This window comes from Leucoraja erinacea, chromosome 17, assembly GCF_028641065.1.
Source record: "Leucoraja erinacea ecotype New England chromosome 17, Leri_hhj_1, whole genome shotgun sequence".
NCBI classification, from domain to species: domain Eukaryota; kingdom Metazoa; phylum Chordata; class Chondrichthyes; order Rajiformes; family Rajidae; genus Leucoraja; species Leucoraja erinaceus.
In genome coordinates, this window is record NC_073393.1 from 28,438,012 (window position 1) to 28,460,161 (window position 22,150).

The window sequence follows — 22,150 nt, forward strand, 5'->3', positions numbered from 1 at the left end:
GAAGCCCCTCCACTGCCTGGCACGCATGGGTGTGAGTTGTCTCATTTACAATAGACAGATTTAAATTCTATTACCGAAACATCTTCCAAAACACTTCTATCTTCAGGGCACTGTTTGAAATTCAATTCATCCTAAGTAATCCAAATGGCACATCATTTATTGTACCCTAAGAGCTTGTTTGAATAAAAAAAACCTGCCCCTTTCAATATAGTTTACATTCTGATATGCTTCATTGATATTTCATCTGTCCCTAGGCTTTCTCATGTGATGTTTCAGCACCAGCATAATGCTGCTTAATATTGCATCGCAGTCAATGCTTATGCACGTTAGGAATGAGATGCAGGGAATAGGGCAGCTGCCTGACAACTGTGAAAGTCGCTCCTCTTTCTTTTACTGTTCATTTTTATTCGACTCCCGAGCTCTCTTTTCCCCTCCCCCCAGTTTCTGCTCTTCCCCCACTTCATCTCTGTATATCGTTCCAGGAGTTCAGTTTCCTCTGGTTGCAGACTGAATAGGTATGTAATTCACGTGGAGCCAGACAGCACGGAACCAGGCCCTTCAGCCCAATTTGCCGTGCCGACCAAGATGCCCCATCTGCGCTAGTCCCACCTTCCCGCGTTTGGCCTATATCCCTCTGAACCTTGGTGTAGAAACAAAGAACTGTAGAGGCTGATTTATACCAAAGATAGACTCAAAGTGCTGGAGAAAGTGCTCCAGATTTAAGAAGTGCCCTGACCCCAAATGTCACCAATCCTTTTCAGAGATGTCGCCCGACCTGCTGAATTACTCCAGCACTTCAGGTGGAAAAAGGGGTCCCGACTCGAAACGTCACCTATTCTTTTTCTCTAGAGATGCCGTCTGACCCACTGAGTTACTGCTGCAGTTCGTGTTTATCCCTCAAAACCTTTCCTGTCCAAATGTCTTTTAAATGTTGTTATAGTACCTACCTCAACTACCTCTTCAGGCAGCTTGTTACATATACCCACTCACCTGCTGTGTGATAAATCTGCCCCTCAGGTTTAATTTAGTTTCGTTTTTTAATGTCACATGTGCCGAGGTACAGTGAAAAGCTTTTGTTTGCGTGCTATCGAGTCAAAGAAAAGACTATACATGAATACAAACAAGCCGTCCACAGATAAAGGGTGAAGGCTACAACATTTTGTGCAAGCTAAATATTGAAAGATAAAATGGTTCCCCATTTCTTTCCCCTCTCCCCTTAAGCCCATGTCCTCTGGTTCTTGAATCGCCTACTCTGGGTAAAATTGTTCACCTGGCAAAATTGTTCACCTTTGCGGGGAATCTAATGGTGGATTGCACACTTATCCCAACATCGAACGGTTGGGACTTGATCACAGAACTGTAGGATAACTCTGCTGGGAGGGAAGGTGGGGGGAGGGGGTTGGGGCTAACCACACTGTCAGAGGTGCCATCTTTCACATGAGATGTTAGACCAGCTCCTGTTTCTACAAGAACAGCACCTCATACTTTGCTTGGCAACTTACAACCAAGTGGTGTGACTTTTGATATCTCTAATTTCAAGTAACCCTTGTATTCCCCCTCTCTCCGTCCCTCCCTTGCCCTAGTCGTCCTGCTTGTTTCACTGTCGTTCATCCATATATCCCTTCGTTATCACCTCTTCCACAGCCAACCCATGGACCATTGTGGGATTCCCTTGGTCATCAGTGCAGGCTGATTTGTTCCGATCCTTTTTATACCTCTAGTTTCCCTCTCCCCCGACTCAGTCTGAAGAGGACTCTCAACCGGTACGTCACCTAACTCTTTTCTCCAGAGATGCTGCTTGATCCGCTGAGTCACTCCAGCATATTGTGTCTGCCCACATGGACTTAGTGGATTCCAAAGCTTTGTTTTGGGGAAGAGCGCTTCACCAGTTTGTTATCATGTTACTATAGACAATAGACAATAGGTGCAGAAGTAGGCCATTCAGCCCTTTGAGACAGCATCGCCATTCAATGTGATCATTGCTGATGTGGCCCTTGTGGCTAAGGGGATCAGGGGGTATGGAGAGAAGGCAGGTACGGGATACTGTGTTGGATGATCAGCCATGATCATATTGAATGGCGGTGCAGGCTCGAAGGGCCGAATGGCCTACTCCTGCACCTAATTTCTATGTGTCTATGTTTCTATCCACAATCAGTACCCTGTTCCTGCCTTCTCCCCATACCCCCTGACCACTATCTTTAAGAGTCCTATCAAGCTCTCTCTTGAAAGTATCCAGAGAACTGGCCTCCACCGGCCTTCTCCTCTGAGGCAGAGAATTCCACAGATTCTGTGAGAAATAGTGTTTCTTCATCTCTGTTCTAAATGTCTTACCCCTTATTCTAAAACTGTGTCCATTGGTTCTGAATTCCCCCAACATCGGGAACATGTTTCCTGCCTCTAGCGTGTCCAAACCCTTAATAATCTTATACGTTTCAATAAAATCCCTCATCCTTCTAAATTCCAGCGTATACAAGCCCAGCCGCTCCATTCTCTCAGCATATGACAGTCCCGCCATCCCAGGAATTAACCTTGTGAACCTACGCTGTACTCCCTCAATAGCAAGAATGTCCTTCCTCAAATTTGGGGACCAAAACTGCACACAATACTCCTGGTGTGGTCTCACTAGGGCCCTGTACAACTGCAGAAGGACCTCTTTGCTCATATACTCAACTCCTCTTGTTATGAAGGCCAACATGCCTTTCGCTTTCTTCACTGCCTGCTGTACCTGCATGGTTACTTTCATTGACTAATGAACAAGGACCCCCAGATCCTGTTGTATTGCCCCTTTTTCCAACTTGACACCATTTAGATAATAATCTGCCTTCCTGCTTTTGCTGCCAAAGTGGATAACCTCACATTTATCCATAATAAACTGCATTTGCCATGCATCTGCTCACTCACCCAACCCAGCCTGATGAAAGGTCTGATGAAAGACAGAGACTTTAGCAGAACCAGTCTGATGATGAGTCTTGACCCAAAATGTCACTTATTCCTTTTCTCCAGAGAAGCTGCCTCACGCACAGAGTTCCTCAAGCATTTTGTGTCTATCTTCGGTGTAAGCCAATATTTGCAGTTCCTTCTTCCACATAAGCTACCTCTCTTCTGCCTAGCCCCTAAAGAGAGAGCTAACAGTGGTGCTATCACCTTGGATAACATCGGCAAACTCTTGGGTGATTCTAGTGACTGGAGGAGCTACGCAGATGTCGTCCATTTTGTTTTCATCTGTGCGTGGCTAGAAATATTTAAACAGCTTTGAGGCAGCGGTGGTTTCTTGGCTCCTTTGAATTGCAGATTGTGCTGCTACGTGTGTGTGGAATGCACAGAGATATCAGGTAGCTGGTGCATCTATTTTGCACACTGTCAAGGGCCATCTGTTGAGAAGATGTGCAGTAATACTTGCCAATATTCACAGCCCATGACAAAGGTTTGGCAGTCAGCACTGAGCTGTGGTCACCCAGGCAGAGAGACCACTGGACTTGCTCCGAGCTGGATAACATGCTCCACATGGCACGGGGCTGTGTACCCTGCTGCTGTTACAAGCCGACAAACATTTCAGGTGAACGGCGAATGGCGAGCAAACAAGAATCTTCCGTGCTGGATTGGCTTTGGAAATGGAGGCACCAGATTGATGGAATGTACAACGGCAGGTTAGCACAGTGGTAGAGTTGCTGCCTCACAGAGCTTACAGCGGCCAGAGACCCGGGTTCCATCCCGACTACGGGTACTGGTCTGTACGGAGTTTGTACGTTCTCCCCGTGACCGCACGGGTTTTCTCCAAGATTTTCAGTTTCCTCCCACATTCCAAACACGTACAGGTTTGTAGGTTAATTGGCTTGGTATATGTAAATTATCCCTAGTGTGTGTGGGATAGTGTTAATGTGCTGGGATTGCTGGCTGGCGCGGACTCGCTGCACGAAAGGGCCTGTTTCCGCGCTGTATCACTAAACTAAATTAAACTAAGAAACGTACAGCACAGGAGCGGGCCCTTCGGCCCACAATGTTTGTGCCGAACATGATGCCAAGTTAAACTGATTTTATCTGATCCATATCCCTCTGTTCCCTATGCTTCCATGTGCCTATCTAAAAGCCTCTTAAACGCCACTATCGTATCATCTACACCACCAGCCCTGGCCATGCATTCCAGGCCTCCACTACTCTCACTGTAAAACATGTGTCCTACACATCTCCAGCAAACCTTTCCCCTTCCACGTAGCTGCGCCCTCTAGTGTTGAACATTTCCACCCTGGGGAAAAGGTTCTGACTGTCCACCCTATCTATGCCTCGTAATTTTATATTATTCAGTCAAGTCTCCTCTTAACCTCTGCCATTTTAACGACGACTGGATTTGGAGCTATTAGCTACAGGGAGAAGCTGGACAGACTTGAAATATTATCTCTGAAGCAGACAGCGTGGACACCTGATAGAAGCATGACAAATTATGAGAGGCATAGATAGGGCAGATGGTCAGAATCTTTTTCCCGGGATGGAAAACCAAACTCCAGAGGGCATTGCTTTAGAATGAGAGGGGCAAGGTTTAAAGGAGCTGTTTGGTGCAGGTTATCCTACACAGAGGGTAATGAGTGTGTGCAGCGCACTGCCAGGGCTGGTGGTTGAGTCAGAAACTATAGCGGCAATTAAAATACGTTTGGATAGTTGCATGGATATGCAGGAAATTGAGGTGTATGGATTATGTGCAGGTAGATAAATTATGGTCTTAGCCCCTCTTACACTAGTCCCACACACTAGTCCCAGCCTATAATGGGCCCATATCCCTCAAAACCTTTCCTACCCATGTACCTGTCCAACTGTTTTTTAAATGCATCTGCCCCAAGTAGCTCCTCTGGTAGCTTGTTCCATATACCCGCCACCCTCTGAGTGAAAAAGTTGCCCCTCATGTTCGTATTAAAATCTTGCCCCTCTTACCTTAAACATATGTCCTCTTGTTTTTGATTTCTCTACCATGGGTAAAAGACTTTATGCATTCACCCTATCTATTCCCCTCATGATTTTATACACCTCTATAAACTCACCCCTCATCCTCCTGCACTCCAAGGAATAAAGTCCTAGCCTGCTCAACCTCCCCCTACAGCTCAGGCCCTCGAGTCCTGGCAACATCCTCATGAATATTCTCTGCACCCTTTCCAGTTTATTGTCTTACCTGATTCTGACACTGTGTCGCATGAGGTCCAGGTTCCCTAGCTGTAGTTGAGAGACTTACCAATCTTAATTTTGTCTGAAGAAGGGTCTCGACCCGAAACGTCGCCTATTTTTTTCGCTCCATAGATGATGCCTCACCCATGGAGTTTCTCCAGCATTTTTGTCGACCTTATTTTTTTTTAAAGTAGGTCCCACTCCCTGGGCCCAGCCAGACGGAGGTGAGATGTGCCTCATGAAACGCTGCTCATCCACTTCTGCCCATTCTTCCTCTTCACTAATTTCAATGGCAACTGAAGCCAGACTGGGCACGAGAGCAAAAAAATTCCCTCCCAACACGTCAGTCACTTGGTCGACAGGCAGGTGAAGGCTTAAATTGCCCCTGAAAGTGTCCGCCTGGCTCTGTAATTGTTTTTACAGTCACAGCTGCCGCAGGCCGGGACCAGAGGGGGTTGAAAGACATTGAATGACAAGTCGTGACTAACCACCTTCTCATTCGCCAAAGTGGGAAGGAATAATGCAAAGATTTAGTTGGCAAAGTCAGGCTCTTCTCAGTTGACAGGTGAAATTTCAAGAGCATCAAAGCCCAGCCTGAGCACTCTGTCCACTGTGTGGAGACGCCTATGAAGTGAAGGACAGTTCCCACAGACAGCAGTTAGTCATGATATCAATAACCCATGAGCCAAAAAAATACTCCTCCCGTTCATCCGTTCTCCACTGTGAGCGAGCACATTTCAATAGCTTGCCACGGGAAGAGTTGCTGATCTACATTGTACGACGGAATGGTTCAATGGTGCAACTGCCCAGTGATATTATTTTTTCATATATTACACACGCAGATGCCGTCATGTTTTGGCGCCATTTCCAAAGTGCGATTTGCCCGCGCGCTCAGTCTACTGCTACAGTTCCCGATTTAATGAATCCCCGGGGCCTTCCTTGGTCGCCTTCGACCGGATCGGCCCATGAACTGAAGTCCTTCTCCTTGCCCGACCAGCTTTGTGTCCCGGGGGCACCTCCTGCAGCTGACCTCGAAGGATGCTGGATGTGTTAACCGTGGGTCACCCTCCCACCGGCCCCTTATTCCTCGCGTCCGTCTCTCCAGCGGCTCCTTCCCGGTTCTGCGGACTGCCGGGCCTTTTGGTCGGGTCCTCCAGCTGCGGCACTGCGGGCAGGCCTGGGTCACCACCTGATAGTTGGACAGATTTAAGGTAGACACACTTCATCGAAGGAATGGGATGGAAATCTTCAGGCATTAGGGCCCAAAACCACTAGTTCTTTGGCTTTTTCACCTCCTTAACTGCTCCCCTCATTTCCAAAACCTTTTGAGACCATGAGACATAGGTGCAGAATTAAGCCATTCGGCCCATCGGGTCTGGTCCACCGTTCAATCATGGCCGATCTATTTTTCCCTCTCAACCCCATTCTTCTGACTTCCTCCCATAAACGGACATAGATAGCACTGGGCAGCGCAGTGGCGCAGCAGTAGAGTTGCTGCCTTACAGCGCCAGAGACCCGGGTTTGATGCTGCATTCAGATTCTGTTTGTACGTTCTCCCTGCGATTGTCTGGGTTTTCTCCGGGTGCTCCGGTTTCCTCTCACATTCCAAAAACATGCAGGTTTGTAGGTTGATTGGCTTCTGTAAATTGTCCCTTCTGTAGAATGCGAGATTGGGATGAACATAGAACTAGTGTACAGGTGATCGTTAGTCAGCGCGTTTCCGCGTTTAAAGTTCAATCTTTAACGTTTCGGACACTCGTCCCTCTCCGTTAAACTTGTCCACAGGGCCTGTTTCCACGCTGTATCCATAAACTAAACTAAACTAAGATCTGCAACATCAGTGCTGGAATGAGTAAGTGAAAAAGACCTGTATCTATGTTCTCGATGCCTTCCACCAAGTTACTCAAGCCTGCTATCTCCAGATATACAGATCTTTTTCCCTTATTCATCCCAGCCCCAATGTGGTTCTGCCCCAATACTTCATTGAGGTTGATCATTAAAGATAAACAGAGCTTGCATTGATTTTGTGCCCTGAATAAAATGCAAGTTACTGAGGAACAGAACCATATCACAAAAAGACACAGTGCTAGAGTAACTCAGCAGGTCAGGCAGTATCTCTGGAGGACATGGATGTTTCATGTCGAGACCCTTCTTCAGACTGATAGTGAGCTGAAAGGAGAGATGTTGAAGGGGCCTAATCAAAGATGCAGGTGTTTGAAGAGGGGTTTTAAGTGCGGGTTCTGTAGAGGCTTCCAGATGGGTTTGTAGCTTTCTATAAGCACACAGACTAGGAGCAGGTAGGTGTCATGCCTGGACACCGCCTCCCCTCCACCCAAGGCTGATCTCCCATTCCAGTAGATCATGTCTGATTTGTAAGGACTGAGATGAGGAAAAACTTTTCCACCCAGACAGTTGTGAATCTGTGGAATTCTCTGCCACAGAAGGCAGTGGAGGCCAGTTCACTGGATGTGTTTCAAGAGAGAGTTAGATTTACAGTATTTACTATCACTGTCCTTGCACGCCACATCATGCAGGTTCATCCAATATTCTAGGTGGTTTATTGTCGTATGAACCCGATAACGGAACAATAAATATTTTACTTGCTGGCCAGTAAGCACAACACACACAGATAAATATCATAATCAAAAATTCACTAAATTAATAACCATAATTCTAATGCAGAAAAAAATCTACGTCCATGGTGCACAGCCCATAGTTGAGGTTAGGGAGGTGTGGTTATCAAGAGACTGATGGTTGTTGAGAAGAAGCTATTCTTGAACCTGGAGGTCATGGGTTTCAGGCTCCTATACCTTCTTCCCAATGGTAGGAGAGAAACAAGTGTGTGACCAGGGTGGTGTGTGTCTTTGATGATGGCTGAGTTTTAGAGGCAGCGCCTCTTAGAGAGACCTTCGATGGTGGGGATGTCAGTCCCCATGATGGGCCGGGTAGTGTCTACCACTCCCTGTAATCTTTTTTGTTTCTAGGCCTTCGAGTTTAGTTCAGTTTCAAGATAGTGTGGGAAAAGGCCCTTCGGCCCACCAGGTCCGTGCTGACCAGCGATTCCCGCATATTAACACTCTCCTACATACACTAAGGACAATTTTTCTATTTATCTGGCCAATTTACCTACATACCTGGATGTCTTTGGAGTGTGGGAGGAAACCGAAGATCTCGGAGTAAACCCACGCGGTCACAAGGAGTACGTACAAACGGCGTACAGACAGCACCCGTAGTCGGGATCGAACCCGGGTCTCCGGCACTGCATTCGCTGTAAGGCAGCAACTCGACTGCTGCGCCACCGTGCCGCCTTAGTTGCCGAACCAGGCGGTGATGCAACCAGTTAGTGTATCCCCTTGCGTAAAACTGTAGAAAAATAGAGAACACTGCCAAGTAACCAGAGTAAATCAGTGGATGATTAAGGAACATTGTCTATTCTCGCCTCCTGATCTAACATGTTCAGTAGTGTGTGTGCTGCACAGGATGAATACTGAAGACGCTTGATACAGCTTTACATCTGTCACTTTTAATCCAAATTAGTTAGTTAGCTGCGTGGTTTCTAAATGGAGGAGGTTAATTAGACACCTCATCCTATCGAACAGCGTGCACTGAGAATTAAACTTCTGAGTCAAGACCCTTGAATCATTTAAATTCTGATCTCGTTTTAATAGTATTGATTGCTAAGCTATCAGAGGCTCGAATGATGTCTTCTTTTTAACCCTGGGAGAAGATTAGTCTGCTAATTGTTGTTGGCCTTGGTCTGACAAGATAAATTTTCTGGCTTTTGAACTGACATCAACGAGATCCTTTTAACAAACTGAAATCTTGTTGTTTAAAGCCTTTCTCTTGCAATCCATTTGGAGAATCCATCCTGATGTTTTCCCATCCCAGGGGGACACAAGTCTATTTCCAGCCAGCTCCATTTCAAAGGTGAATGAAGAGATGTGTTTGATATTGGGTCTTAGCAATTAGCCACACAAAATCCCCCTCCTTACTTGACTTCATTTTTGTCTAAGTGGAAGGGGTTTAATTTTTTTTTAACTTGCTGTTGAATGAGGCGACACTTATTCATTTAATCAAACACCAAGCTGCATAATTCAGAACGCACTTTGACATTCTCTTAGAGGAAGCATCTTTGATTCTGTGGGACCAAAAATGGTGGATGAGGGGAGAATTTTTTTTTTAAAGGAACCGTAAAGCAAGAATATAATTTTCCACAAGCACTTTAAATGTTGCTAAGCTCCATGTTTGGAGTTTATGGTTTAAGTGATAATGCTTTTCCATTGCATGGGGATTGGAGTGTTTTAAGAAGGCAGGGAATGGACAGGTATGGATCACATGCAGGCAGGTGAAATTAGTTTAGCTTGGCATCATGTTTGTCACGGACATTGACAACTGAAGGGCTTTTTCCTGTGCTGGTTTTTTTTAATGTTCTGTATTCTAAGGCTACCCAATCCCACTTTCTAAAGGGTTAGGGTGAGATTTTAAGGATGGCCAAATATTGCTGCGCCTGGTCTACATTTCATGAGGAATGCTTGTTTTGTGTATATTATTCTCCCACTATTCCCATCTCCCTGTCCCTTTACCCTCTTCCTTCCATTCATCTCCCATCCCTCCCAACTTCGAGTTCCCCATTTCTTTTATCCCCCCCCCCCCCCCCATTCCCCCCCTCCTCCTGTCACCTTTCACACACTATCCCTTCCTCCAGCTTCACATCTCACCCCTCCCTTACATATCTGGCACCCTTTTGTCTCCATCACCTGCAACCTGGGTTACTTTCCCCACCCATTTGCCAATTGCCACACCTCACCTGTATCCGCATATCACTTGCTGGTTTTTGCCCCACTCTTTCCCCTCACTTCTCTTCATTAGCTTCCTTCCTCTTATTTCATCGATCTGAAGAAGGATCCTGACCCGAAATGGCATTTGTCCATTTCTCTTCGGAGATGCTGCCTAATCTGCTGTGTTCCTCCAGTACTTTGTTTTTTTTCCCCTTAAGATTCAAGCATCCTCCGTCTCTTGTATCTTTTTTATTATGGTTGAGCTACTCCAGGCTTCACCTCTTTTTCTGCACCAGACAGAGTAAATACATTTCTGAAGGATCAAGGCTGTGGAGAACTTTCCATGCCCATTTTACAAAGCCTTTATCTTTCAAAAACCTAATCTAATTCCTCAGTAACTATCCGCAGTGATCTAACACCCACATGGTCAGTGTGGACTCGGTGGGCCAAAGGGCCTGTTTCCACGCTGTATCTCTAAGTTAAACAAACTAATATAGTAGAGTACAGCACTGAAAGACCGGCTTCACTCCACAATAGCTGCGTTAACCGCGCTTCTAACCTAAACTAATCCTATCTGCCTTACATGATCCCCATCCCTCCATTCCCTGCCTTACATCAGTCTGTCCAAACACTTATTAAACAGTTGGTCACATCCATTTCTGATTCCAAAGCTGACATTCATCATACATTTAAAAAAAAAAGTCTTCAAAGACAAATGCCTTGAGAACTCTGAACCAGTTAGTTCTTCCAATGTTAGTGAAATTTCCCGAGATCTTTGAACAGGTTGCTTTCAAATTATTTTTGTTGTCAGAAGGGGAATGTGGTCGCTCCCCATCCGCTGATCTTTCTGCCGCTGGAATTAGTGATTCACAAGCACGAGTTCCCTGTGCCCACAGAAGCTTGGTCCATTTCTGGTTCCCCATCCCAATTCCCAGTTTTTAATTTCAATTTCCCAATACCACATCCCTTTTCTGCCCATCCTGGGGAGCGTGCCTCTTCACTTATCTTCAATGATCTTTAGCTAACAACCCAGTCGCAGAAGGGCGGGAGACCTGATTTTGAATTGTCTCGTGATTTTCAAGTGTCTTATTTCTGAGGATGCACTTACCTTGATAGGTTGATACCTTAGACTTTACTATAGACTTTAAGGGTACAGCAACACAATAGGTCGCACAATAGATTCTTGGTGATACCACTGGTGCAAACAGCCGAGCTCCCAGCCCAGGCAATGCTCCGAGGAAGCAAAGCCTCTCCCTGGCCTGACTTGTCCATTCACTGCCAGCTAGACTGTGCGAAGACAAAGCTTAGTACTGGTAACGTGTCATGGAAAATAGGCCCTTTGGGTCAACTTGCCCACACTGCCCAACATGTCCCAGCTACCCTAGTCCCACCTGCCCGCATTTGGTCTATACCCTTCCAAACCTGTCCTATCCATGTACCTGTCTAACTGTTTCTTAAATGTTGGGATGGTCAACTATTCCCCTATGGGCAAAAGACCGTATCTATTCCCCCCGTGATCTGGAACACCTCTATAAGATCTCCCTCAGATTCCTGCATGCCAAGGAATAAAGTCCTAGCCTGCCCGATCTCTCACTATAGCCCAGGCCCTCCATTTGTTGAAGTGGATGGGGAGGTAGCACTGTGGGTACTTGTGAATATGAACCAGTTTCCCACATAGTGACCGGCCACTTCACTGGCCACACTACAGTATGGAGAGAATTGGCACATTGCGAGAGTCACAGCCTCTCTAGTTTGCAATGTTCCCATTGTGACAAGGAGTTGCAGCCATGCTGTGAGAACAGGGTCATTAGCACAACTGGAGTGTACAGACATCACTCAAAAGGGCGCATTAGAAGCAATAACTGAAGCCCAATCCATAATCAACAATGCTGGGGGATCTCAGAAGCTTTTCTCTGGCGAGTATTGAAAGATGTTTTTTCCACCGTGGTTCTACAAAAGTAAACTCTCTTATTTAAAGAGAAATAATCTTCTCTCGGGAGATAGACACAAAAAGCTGGAGTAACTCAGCAGGACAGGCAGCATCTCTGGAGAGAAGGAATGGGTGATTTGTGCCGAGACACTTCTTCAGACTCTTCCTTTTGCTGACTGGATAGCATGCAAAAAAAAAGCTTTTTACAGTACTTTATATTTTACTTTAGAGATACACACAGGACTAGGCGCTTCGGCCCACCGTGTCTGCGCCAACCGGCAATCCTCATACACTAACACTATCCTACACACTAGGAACAATTTAACGATTTTTTTACCGGGGCCAATTAGCCCACAAACCTCGACGTCTTTGGAATGTGTGAGGAAAGCCCATGTTTACACAGGGAGAACATACAAACTCCGTACAGATACAACTCATAGTCAGGATTGAACCTGGGCCTCTAGCGCTGTAAGGCAGCAACTCCACCACTGTGCCACCCTATACACCTGGCAATAATAAGCTAAACGAAACACAAATTGCTGGAGGAACTCAGTAGGTCAGGCAGCATCTATGGAGAGAATGGACTGGTGATGTTTTGGGCTGGAATCCTTCAATCAAACCGAAACGTTGTCCATCATTACCTTCCACAGATGCTGCCTGATCCATTGAGTTCCTCCAGCACCTTGTGCTTTGCTCACGTTTCCAACATCTGCAGTTCTTTGTGGCCTTGCTTCTTGTTTGAATCAAATCCTACACTACAAACGAGGTTTGACCTCCCCATTACATCTGCATTTCCAACGTCAGAACTTTCACGGTTGACTATTTCAAGGGGAATTATCAGCACTTGCATTAGAGCATAACAACAAAGACTGCTTTCATCAGGGATTGGGGCTGCAGTAACTGTTTTCTCATCAATAAAAATGTTGGTGCGACTGAATGGAGACAGTAAATGCGACCAATTCAGAGCTGTACTGAGTGCTATGTCAGTTGTCTATTGTGTCAGATGGTTATGGAGAAAAGAATTAGGTTCAATCCAAGTGTGTTGAGTGGTGTACACTCAATCGAGTGTAACATGTAGAAAGTGCAACATAGATGCCGCCTTGCATCAGAGTTGTCCGAGTTAGATACCATCTACTCAGGTTGTTGCTATTTGAAGTGTAGAACAAGCTTCTTATATTCTGCCCAACACAATCAGTCTCAAAAAGGGTCCCAGCCCAAAAGACAAAGTGCTGGAATAACTCAGCAGGTCAGGTAGCATCCCTGGAAAACATGGATAGATGACACTTTGGGTCGAGATCTATAGTTTAGTTTATAGTTTTAGAGGTACAACGCGGAAACAGGCCCTTCAGCCCACCGGGTCCGCACCGACCAACGATCACCGCACATTAACACTATCCTACACCCACTTGGGGACAAATGTTACATTTACCAAGCCAATTAGCCTACAAACCTGTACGTCTTTGGAATGTGGGAGGAAACTGAAAATCTCGGAGAAAGCCCACGTACGTCACGAGGAGGATGTACTAACTCCGTACAGACAGCGCCTGTAGTCGGGGTGGAAGCTGGTTCCCCAGTGCATTCGCTGTAAGGCAGCAACTCTACCGCTGCGCCAGCTTTCTTCAGACTAATTATAGGTTGGGTGCGGGAAGAAAGCTAGAAAAGGGGAGAGGCGGGATAAAATGTGGCTGGTAATAGGTGAGGGGGTGATTATGATAGCCAAATGGTTGGAACCATGGGTGGAAATCCCGGGGGGGGGGGGACACGTTCCCCCTATGTTTTGAGAGGTGGGAGACAATCCCACCCCCATATTTTGTAATCCAAATTTTGAAATTCGTTGAAAAATAAATCTATTAAAAATCTCCGCTTTCTGCGGGACTGGGGGTGAGACTGATGATCGAGGGAGGGCGCCGATTGGATGAGAGAGATGTCGGTCAGCAGGCAGTGGGGGGGGCGGGACATGATGATTCAGCACGGTGATTGGAGGAGGGAGACGTCCTGGTTGAGCAGAGATCATAGAGCGGAGCTTGAATTGGCCTGTTCGCGGGGCCTTTCATTGCCCGGCACAGCTTAAAATCGGCCGCGGAAATTTTTCATCGTCCTGCGGTCAAATTGCTGCATCGAGGCTCCCGGTGTTGAAGTCCCCGCTGGGCAATGGAAGATCCCGTGGCCGGTTTTAAGCCGTGCCGGATGATGAAACCCCACGAACAGGCCGATTGAAGCCCCACGATTCGGGGCGGACAAAGCTGCTATTGCTGGAGTTCAAAGTCGGTCACCAACCAGATCAACTCCCGGATCCGTCTACAGGACCCACGGCCGAACCCATTGCGTGTGTGTGTGCGTGCATGAGCTTGCAGCCACTGAAAAATTGTGTCCCCCCCCATGTTTTGATAGCAATTTCTGCCCCTGGTTGGAACATAGGTCAGAGATTAAAAAGGAAGGTGTGAGACAGGTTTGAAGAATTGTGGATTGTAGAGCCAGAGGAAGGAAAGTGGCAGGGGTGGTGAAGTGAGTGGAAGGCAATAGGTGGGACACAGGGGAGGAAGGGGGAGGGAAGAGAGAGAGTGGGGGGGGGGGGGGGGGGGGGGTGTTAGTGGGAGGTTATCCAAAATTAGAGGATTCAGTGTTCATTCCGAATCACTGTCTTTCAATTTCCCCCACAGATGCTGCTTGACCCACTGAGTTCCTCCAGTGTTTGATCAGTCAATTCAAGTTGTGCAAAATAGCTGTGGCATTTTTTTACCTAACAACATAGGGGCGGCACAATGGCGCAGCGGCAGAGTTGCTGCCTTACCGCGCCAGAGACCCGGGTTCGATCCTGACTACGGATGCTATCTGGACAGAGTTTGTACGTTCTCCATGTGACGTGTGTGGGTTTTCTCCGAGATCTCTCGGTTTCCTCCCACACTCCAAAGACATATGGGTTTGTAGGTTAATTGGCTTTGGTAAAATTGTAAATGGTCCCTGGCGTGTAGGATAGTGCAAACGTGCGGGGTGATCACTGGTCAGCACAGACTCAGTGGGCTGAAGGACCTATTTCCACGCTTTAATGTCTAAAAATCTACAGTCTAAACACGCAAGCTTTTTGAACGTTGTGGGTTCTTTGCTTTTGTTTTCCCAGGATCTTCGATAAGCAGCGAGTCCTCTCCAGTCTCCTCACCAGCCACCAATCACAGTTCTCCTGCCAGCACGCCCAAGCGAGGTCCGATTGGAACCATCCTTGTCCCACCCGCCGGTCACAGTGTTCCCAGCACTCCACCAGTGGTGACCATTGCCCCAACGAAAACCGTCAATGGAATCTGGCGGAGTGAAAGCAGACAGGTGAGTGGATGGTGAACTGCGTTGAAAGAGGTCGCTTTGGCATTAAATTTCACACCACCTCCTCCTTGGCTTTTCATTTGGATTAGCACGCCTGTTTCTCCATTAGCCCCAAGCCATCGTCTAATGCAGGGTTCGGCAACCTAAGGCCCCCGGGCCGAATGCGGCCCGTAACCCGAAATCGGCCGCGTACCTTCTGCGAACATGTTTAAGAAAGATCTGCAGATGCTGGAAAATCTGTATTTCTCTTTAGGACAACAGATTTTAGAGTTACGACACAAATGGCTGGAGTAACTCAGCAGGTCAGGCAGCAACCTGGGGGAACATGGATAGATGATCTTACGGGTTGGGGGGGCCTTCGTCAGACTGATTGTTTCCTTGGTAAACCAGCATCTGCAGTTAGGTAGACTTAAAGAGCTGGAGTAAATCAGTGGGTCAGGCAGCATCTCTGGAGAAAAAGGATGGGTGCAGCTTCTTGTCGAGACTCTTCGTCAGATAGAAGGAGTCTGAAGGAGGGTCCTGACCTTTCTGCAATTACTACGGCACTTTGTACATCATTGGTATAAACTAGCATCTTTAGTTCTTGCATCTGCAGTTCTTTGTTTCTATATTTTGGAGATAATTTGCTTCCCAGCTTTAATGCTTTTCCCTTTCCCAGTTCCCAGTTCTTGTTGCCAATGTAACCATGGGAGAAAGGGCCAGACACAAACTGGAAGAACAGCACCTCGTTTTCCGCTTGGGGTCGCGTACAACTCAATGATGTGAACAATGATTCTCCAATTATAAGTAACTAACCTGCAAACAACCCCTTCTTCTTTCCCCCACCCCATCTCCCCTGTGCTCCACCTGGATTTGCACCTATTTCTCCCCTTCTCTCTGCCCCATCCCATCTCCTTCACCTGCATTCCTTCCTCTGGCTTCACATCTCGTGCCTCTTCTGTCCTTATCGCCTTATCTCATACTTCTGGACGTTCCATCCCTGCCCTTTGTCCAACCATTTGCCGATCAAACCCCCCCCCTCACCTGTGTCCACCCATAACATGCGGGGTTTATTCTTCCCTCACCTCTCTGCCAGCATTCTCCACTCCCACCGCCCCCCCCCCCCCCCCCCCCCCCCCTCCCCCCTAAGGCCCCACCAACACAGTCAGTCTGAAGAAGGGTCCCAATGCCAAAACGCCACCTATCAATGTTCTCCAGGGATGTTGCTTGGCCCACAAGCACTTTGTGTCTTTGAAGGAAGCTACACTACTTCCCTCAAATTAGTTCTCGCCTTAAGTTCATATATCCATTGGCCTGGCCAGGTGCGACTATCATCAGCTCTGTTTCACAGAGAAGTTAGGTTTGTAGTAAGAATAGAAGCAGCCACCTATACATCACACTTTAAAGCCCAATTTCGGATCTTTCAGTGCGTTTTATGGCCATTGAATTACGGAGGATGTAGTCTCTGCTTTAATGCAGAAAATGCAGCAGCCTGATTTATACTGAGCAGTACCTTGCGAAGAGCCTGATGATAGCGAGAGTAAGGAGTGTTTTATTGTCACGTCGCGAAATGGAACAATTACATTCTTTCTTGCAACAGCAGCACAACAGGTAATAAACACAGTACTGAATTGTTAATATAAACCAACTAAAAATATTTAAATAAATAAAAAGAGAGGGCATAGGTTTAAGGTGAGGGAGGAAATATGTAATAGGAACCTGAGGGGTAACTTTTCTACACAAAGGGTGGTGGGTGTATGGAACGGGCTGCGGAGGTGGTTGAGGCAGATACTATTGCAACATTTAAGAGGCATTTAGACAGGTTCATGGGTAGGACAGGTTTGGAGGGATATGGGCCGAATGAGAGCAGGTGGGACTAGAGTAGATGGGGCATGTTGGGCGGCGTGGGCAAGTTGGGCCAAGGGGCCTGTTTCCATGCTGTACGACTCTTATCACTCGAAAAAAAAAAAAAACGTGTTATGGGTTAGGAGTTAGCTAAAATAATGGAGAAATCTCTCTTGCTCTTCTTTGGAATAGCACAATGGGATGATTTGTATTCATTTGAGAGGCCACCCAGGGATTCATCTGATGAACAACTTCTCTGTCATTGCCCTGTTACCCCTGTCACGGGAGCACCAGCCTGGATTTCTATGGAGCGGGAGCTGAACTCAAAACCATTTTCCAACCGAGCTCTTTGTGTGGCATAACTTGAAGAGAGGGCTGAGATTTCAGATTTCAATGTTCCCCCCCCCCCATTAGTGCAAGGTGAATGCACGCACTGCACAAGTCAGCTCTTAGTGGAATCATCAAATTATCACCCAGCTACGTTGGGAACACAAGCATTCAATTTTCCCACTAATTGTGTGATTAGGATCCTACCCAATAAACTGAATCAGTTCAGATGCTTGAGAGTAAATATAATATGTACTTCTCGTGTCCGGCATTGTGCACGAAAGGTTCCATTAATAAGAAGAGCTCGACTGATTTGCTAGTGCCATGACAAGCATACAGCTATAATCCTGATGGAAAATGGCTGCTAAAAGTATTTGTTTTCGTTCCCTTCCAACGAATAATTGATTCTCTGGGGTCCGAAGGCAAGTGGAGTTTACTTGCTTTTATCTGATTTCTGTCTGCCTTATCCGATCAAGAGAATGTTCCTGTGGTGGCGTAGGTATTGATGTATTTCCATTGCTGTCAGGCATTAATTAAGTTAAAAGGACTGGGGTTGGTGGAGCTGGGATGGAGGCAGGGGTGGGGGTGAATCTCACATGTCAGTGATCCAGGTTCGGCCGAATGTTCAGCAGTATTCCCAAAAGAAAAGAAAAAAGAGAGGAAGGTTTGAATCTCGGAGGGGATTGAGCCGTTTTGTAAATCTTTTTCATTCTTCACTCCAAATGGTGCAACAATTTGTGAAGGAAAGAACTGCAGATGCTGGTTTACACTGAGGATAGACACTAAAAAAGCTGGGAGTAACTTACTCAGCGGGTCAGGCAGCATCTCTGGAGAAAAAGGAAGAGGTGACTTTTCGGGTCGAGACCCTTCTTTGGATTGAGAATCAGGGGAGAGGGAAACGAGAGATGCGAAAAGGTACATAGAACAAATAAATGAAACGTATGCAAAAGGACAAACCTACGCCAGCAACGATGATCAAGGAAAGATGGAGCCCACAATGATCCATTGTTGACAGTGGAGAAGGTGATAACGAGCGATACAAACAGTGAAACTCATTATTCGGGAAGTGTGTTGGAGCCATAGAATTAGCTTCAGGGGTGCTGCAGTGATCTGAATGAAATTTTATCTTACTGCAATAATAATTTCTTCTGCTTGAAATCTTCACATCCCTGTGCTGCTTCCCTCCTCCCCCCCCCCCCCCCCCCCCACCCAGCTAATCCACTCTGAGTATTAGAGACTGTGCCAAAGATATATATATTTTATTAAATTTTGAAATAGACTTTATTCGAGATATATATATATATATAATACATGATCCTTACAAAACTCCATCCGACATTTTCGGAGGCTATACATACATAAATACAGTTTCCCCAAATCACAAGTTTACCCCACACCCTTGATATACTACCAATGGTATACTAATAGGATTCATGACTGCATGTCCAGGGGGGCACAGTGGTCCAGCGGTAGAGTTGGTGCCTTACAGCACCAGAGACCTGGGTTTGATCCAGACTACGGGTGCTGTCTGTATGCAGTGTGTACGTTCTCTCTGTGACCGCATGGGTTTCCTCCGGGTGATCTGATTTTCTCCCACACTTCAAAGGTGTAAAGGTTTACAGTCTAATTATCTTCTGTCAAATTGTCCCATGTGTGCAGGATAGAACGTGTACGGGGTGATCGCTGGTTGGCGCGGAGTTAGTGGACCAAAGGGCCTGTTTCTGTGCTGTATTTCTAAGTTATAAATGCTAAAGATTTCCTTGGGACCCCTGATGGCAGGATAGAGTTTTGACTTACAATCAATTCCATTCACAGTAGCTCTTGTATATTACATGAGAAGCTTCGACATCTGCCTGGAAAGGTTATAAGCCTGAAGAAGAGAACATTTGCTGAAAGGGCTGTGGGCAAGTGGGAAGGTGGGGGGGTGGTTGAGTGCGGTTAACCCTGATGCACCTTAGTTTTAGTTATGGGGATATTTAATGCAGTGTTTGTTACTGGAAATCTAGCATTGTGAAATCTAGCGATGCTAGATTAATAATTCACATTAATGATCTGAAGTGAAGTTCAAATCTCACTGCAGCAGTCATGGAAATTTAAATTAAACAATCTGGATTTTATTTTGGATCCCATAATGGTGACCATGAAACTCCGAGATAGTCACACAATCCCACCTGGTTCACTGAGGGAAGGCAGTCTGTAGCCCTTGTGTGTAAATCCAGATCCACACCACTGTGGTTGACTCCACTGAGGAACAGGGCGGCACAGTGGCACAGCTGGTAGAACCCCCACCCCACAGTGCCAGAGACCTGGGCTCGATCCTGACCTCGGGTGCCATATGTCGGTGGAGTTTTCATGTTCTCTCTGTGATTGCGTGGCTTTCCTCTGGGTGCTCTGGTTTCCCACCCACCGCTGTATCCCAAAGCCATGCGGGTTTGTAGGTTAATTGACAGCTGCAAACTGCACCTAGTGTGTGGGGAGTGGATGTGAAAGTGGCATATATCATAGAACTAGTTAGAACAGGCGATGGATGTGTTGGTGTGGACTTGGATGGCTGTATGTCTAAAAACACTGCCTTTGGCAACTCTTTCAGCTGTGTCAAAGGGGGAATCTAACATCATGTTAACCAGTAGATTTGGTTAGCTGGCACTTGCCACGTCTGCCATATGCAGGAGAACCCAGTTGTTACTGTGCTAGGATATGATGATGGATCTGGATAAAGTAGGTTGGGAAGCAGCTTCTGAAGGGGCTTGACCATTAACATGACCATCCAGCCAATACAATCTGTTGTTGTACTGCCTAGTTTAGTTTAGAGATACAGCGTGGAAATGGGCTCTATGGGCCACGGAGTCCGCGCCAACCAGCGATCACCTGTACACCAGTTCTATCCTACACACTAGGGACAATTTACATAAGCCAATTAACCTACAAACCTGCACATCTTTGAAATGTGGGAGGGAACCGGAGCACCCGGGGAAAGCGCACACAGTCACGGAGAATGTACTAACTTTGTACGGACATCCGTATTCAGGATGGAACCCGTGTCTCTAGTGCTGTAAGCAGCAACTCTACGCTGCGCCACTGTACCACCCTGTCATTCCATTTGTGCTGATGGGCTGTTCCACCATTGCAGACCCCAGAGTAGAGATGGGCAGCACAGAAGCGCAGCAGTAGAACTGCAACCTTGCAGCACCAGCGACCTGGGTTCAATCCCAGCTACGGGTACTGCCTGTGCGGAGTTTGTACGTTCTCCTGTGACTGCGTGGGTTGCATTTGGGTGGTCCAATTTCCTCCCACATCCCAAAGATGTGCAGGTTTGTTGGTTAATTGGCTTCTGTAAATTGCCCCGTGTGTGTAGGATGTGAAAATGGGAAAACATAGAACTTGTGTGAACAGGTGATCGATGGTCTGCGTTGACCCGGTGGGCTGAAGGGCCTATTTACATGCTGTATTTCTACCCTAAACTAAACTGAAGTCATACTTTCCAGAAATAGCAAGCGCACGTTCCCAGTCCATCTCCTGTTACAATCGCGTCACTTAATCTTAGAATCCTTCCGATTTCAGATGAGTCAGTGTCACATCAAACAGGCTAATACATCACCGGAGTAACTGCGAGCAATGGAACCAAATGTTTGTTTGTGATATTTGCCATTAAATAAACCATTCCCCAGGGAGCCATTATAGTGGAAGCTCAGGCAGGAACAGAGGTACCATATTTTCTGCTTAAAATAAACATTCCTGAATACTTTTCTCTGTCCTTGAGTCTTCTTCAGTCTGCAGAGTTCTGTTGTAAGACACTGAATTTGTCTGAGGGAATTAGGAAGCATTGGAATAAAATGTTTTGTTTTTTTGTTGGTTTAGACAGCATGTAAACAGGCCCTTTGGCCCACCCAGTCCACACTGACCACCGATCACCTGTTCTCACTAGGACTATGTAATCTCACTTTCTCATCCACTCCCCCCTACACACTAGGGGCAACTTGTGGAGGGCAATTAACATGCAAACCTGCACATCTTTGGGATGTGGGAGGAAACCAGAGCATTTGAAAAGTCACAGGGAGAAGGTGAAAACTTCACACAGACAGCCCCCGAGGTCAGGATCGAACCCAGGTCTCTGGCACTGTGAGGCAGCAGCACTGTGGTGAACGTTTATAACTAACTAAGGACGCTGGAAAACTCTGATAACATTGGGAAAATGGTAGAAATCTCCCAACAGACCAATTGGGCAAATGAATGATCTTCCATTGGGAGAGATAACATATTTTGAGAGTTTCCTTTGTTTTGATCGTAGCTAGCTTCCCCTTAGTGCTGTGTACCAGGCAGGCATGTTCATAAGTTCTAGGAGCAGAATTGGGCCAGCCAGCCTATCGTCTACTCCGCCATTCAATAATGACTGATCTATATTTCCCCTCAACCCCATTCTCCTGCCTTCTCCCCATATCACCAGACTCCCTTACTAATTTAGAATCTCCATTGACCTGGCCTCCACAGCCATCTCTGGCAATGAATTCCACAGATTCACCGCCCTCTGGCTGAAGAAATCCTTCCCCATATCCTTTCTAAAGGCGCGTCTTTTTGCCCAGTGTGGAGGAGGGCCTAACAAGTGCGCCAACTGAATCTGTCAAAGAGAAGTTAACCATCTGACCTGAAAAGTACTTTAAACTGCACGTCATATATGTCTGCACAGGGAGCTGAGGCTTATCAGATGCTACCCATCATTCTACTTTCCCAATAATTCACTCTTTACAGATGAATTTGATCACTCTCTTCGCTATTAACTGATTGACCAATCCTAGTTGCGAACAATGTATATTCACACTAACATAGA

At 46.5% G+C, this 22,150-nt stretch overlaps 1 protein-coding gene across 7 annotated transcripts in view; it reads left to right on the plus strand.

Annotated features, from left to right (window-relative positions):
* Positions 1–22,150, plus strand: part of gse1b (Gse1 coiled-coil protein b) — a 506,044-nt gene that overhangs the window by 431,768 nt on the left and 52,126 nt on the right. For all 7 annotated transcript variants that reach the window (XM_055648860.1, XM_055648857.1, XM_055648859.1 and 4 more), the window contains one exon: positions 14,978–15,177. In XM_055648860.1, coding sequence (XP_055504835.1) covers positions 14,978–15,177 — 200 coding nt within the window. The remainder of the gene's footprint in view (positions 1–14,977; positions 15,178–22,150) is intronic.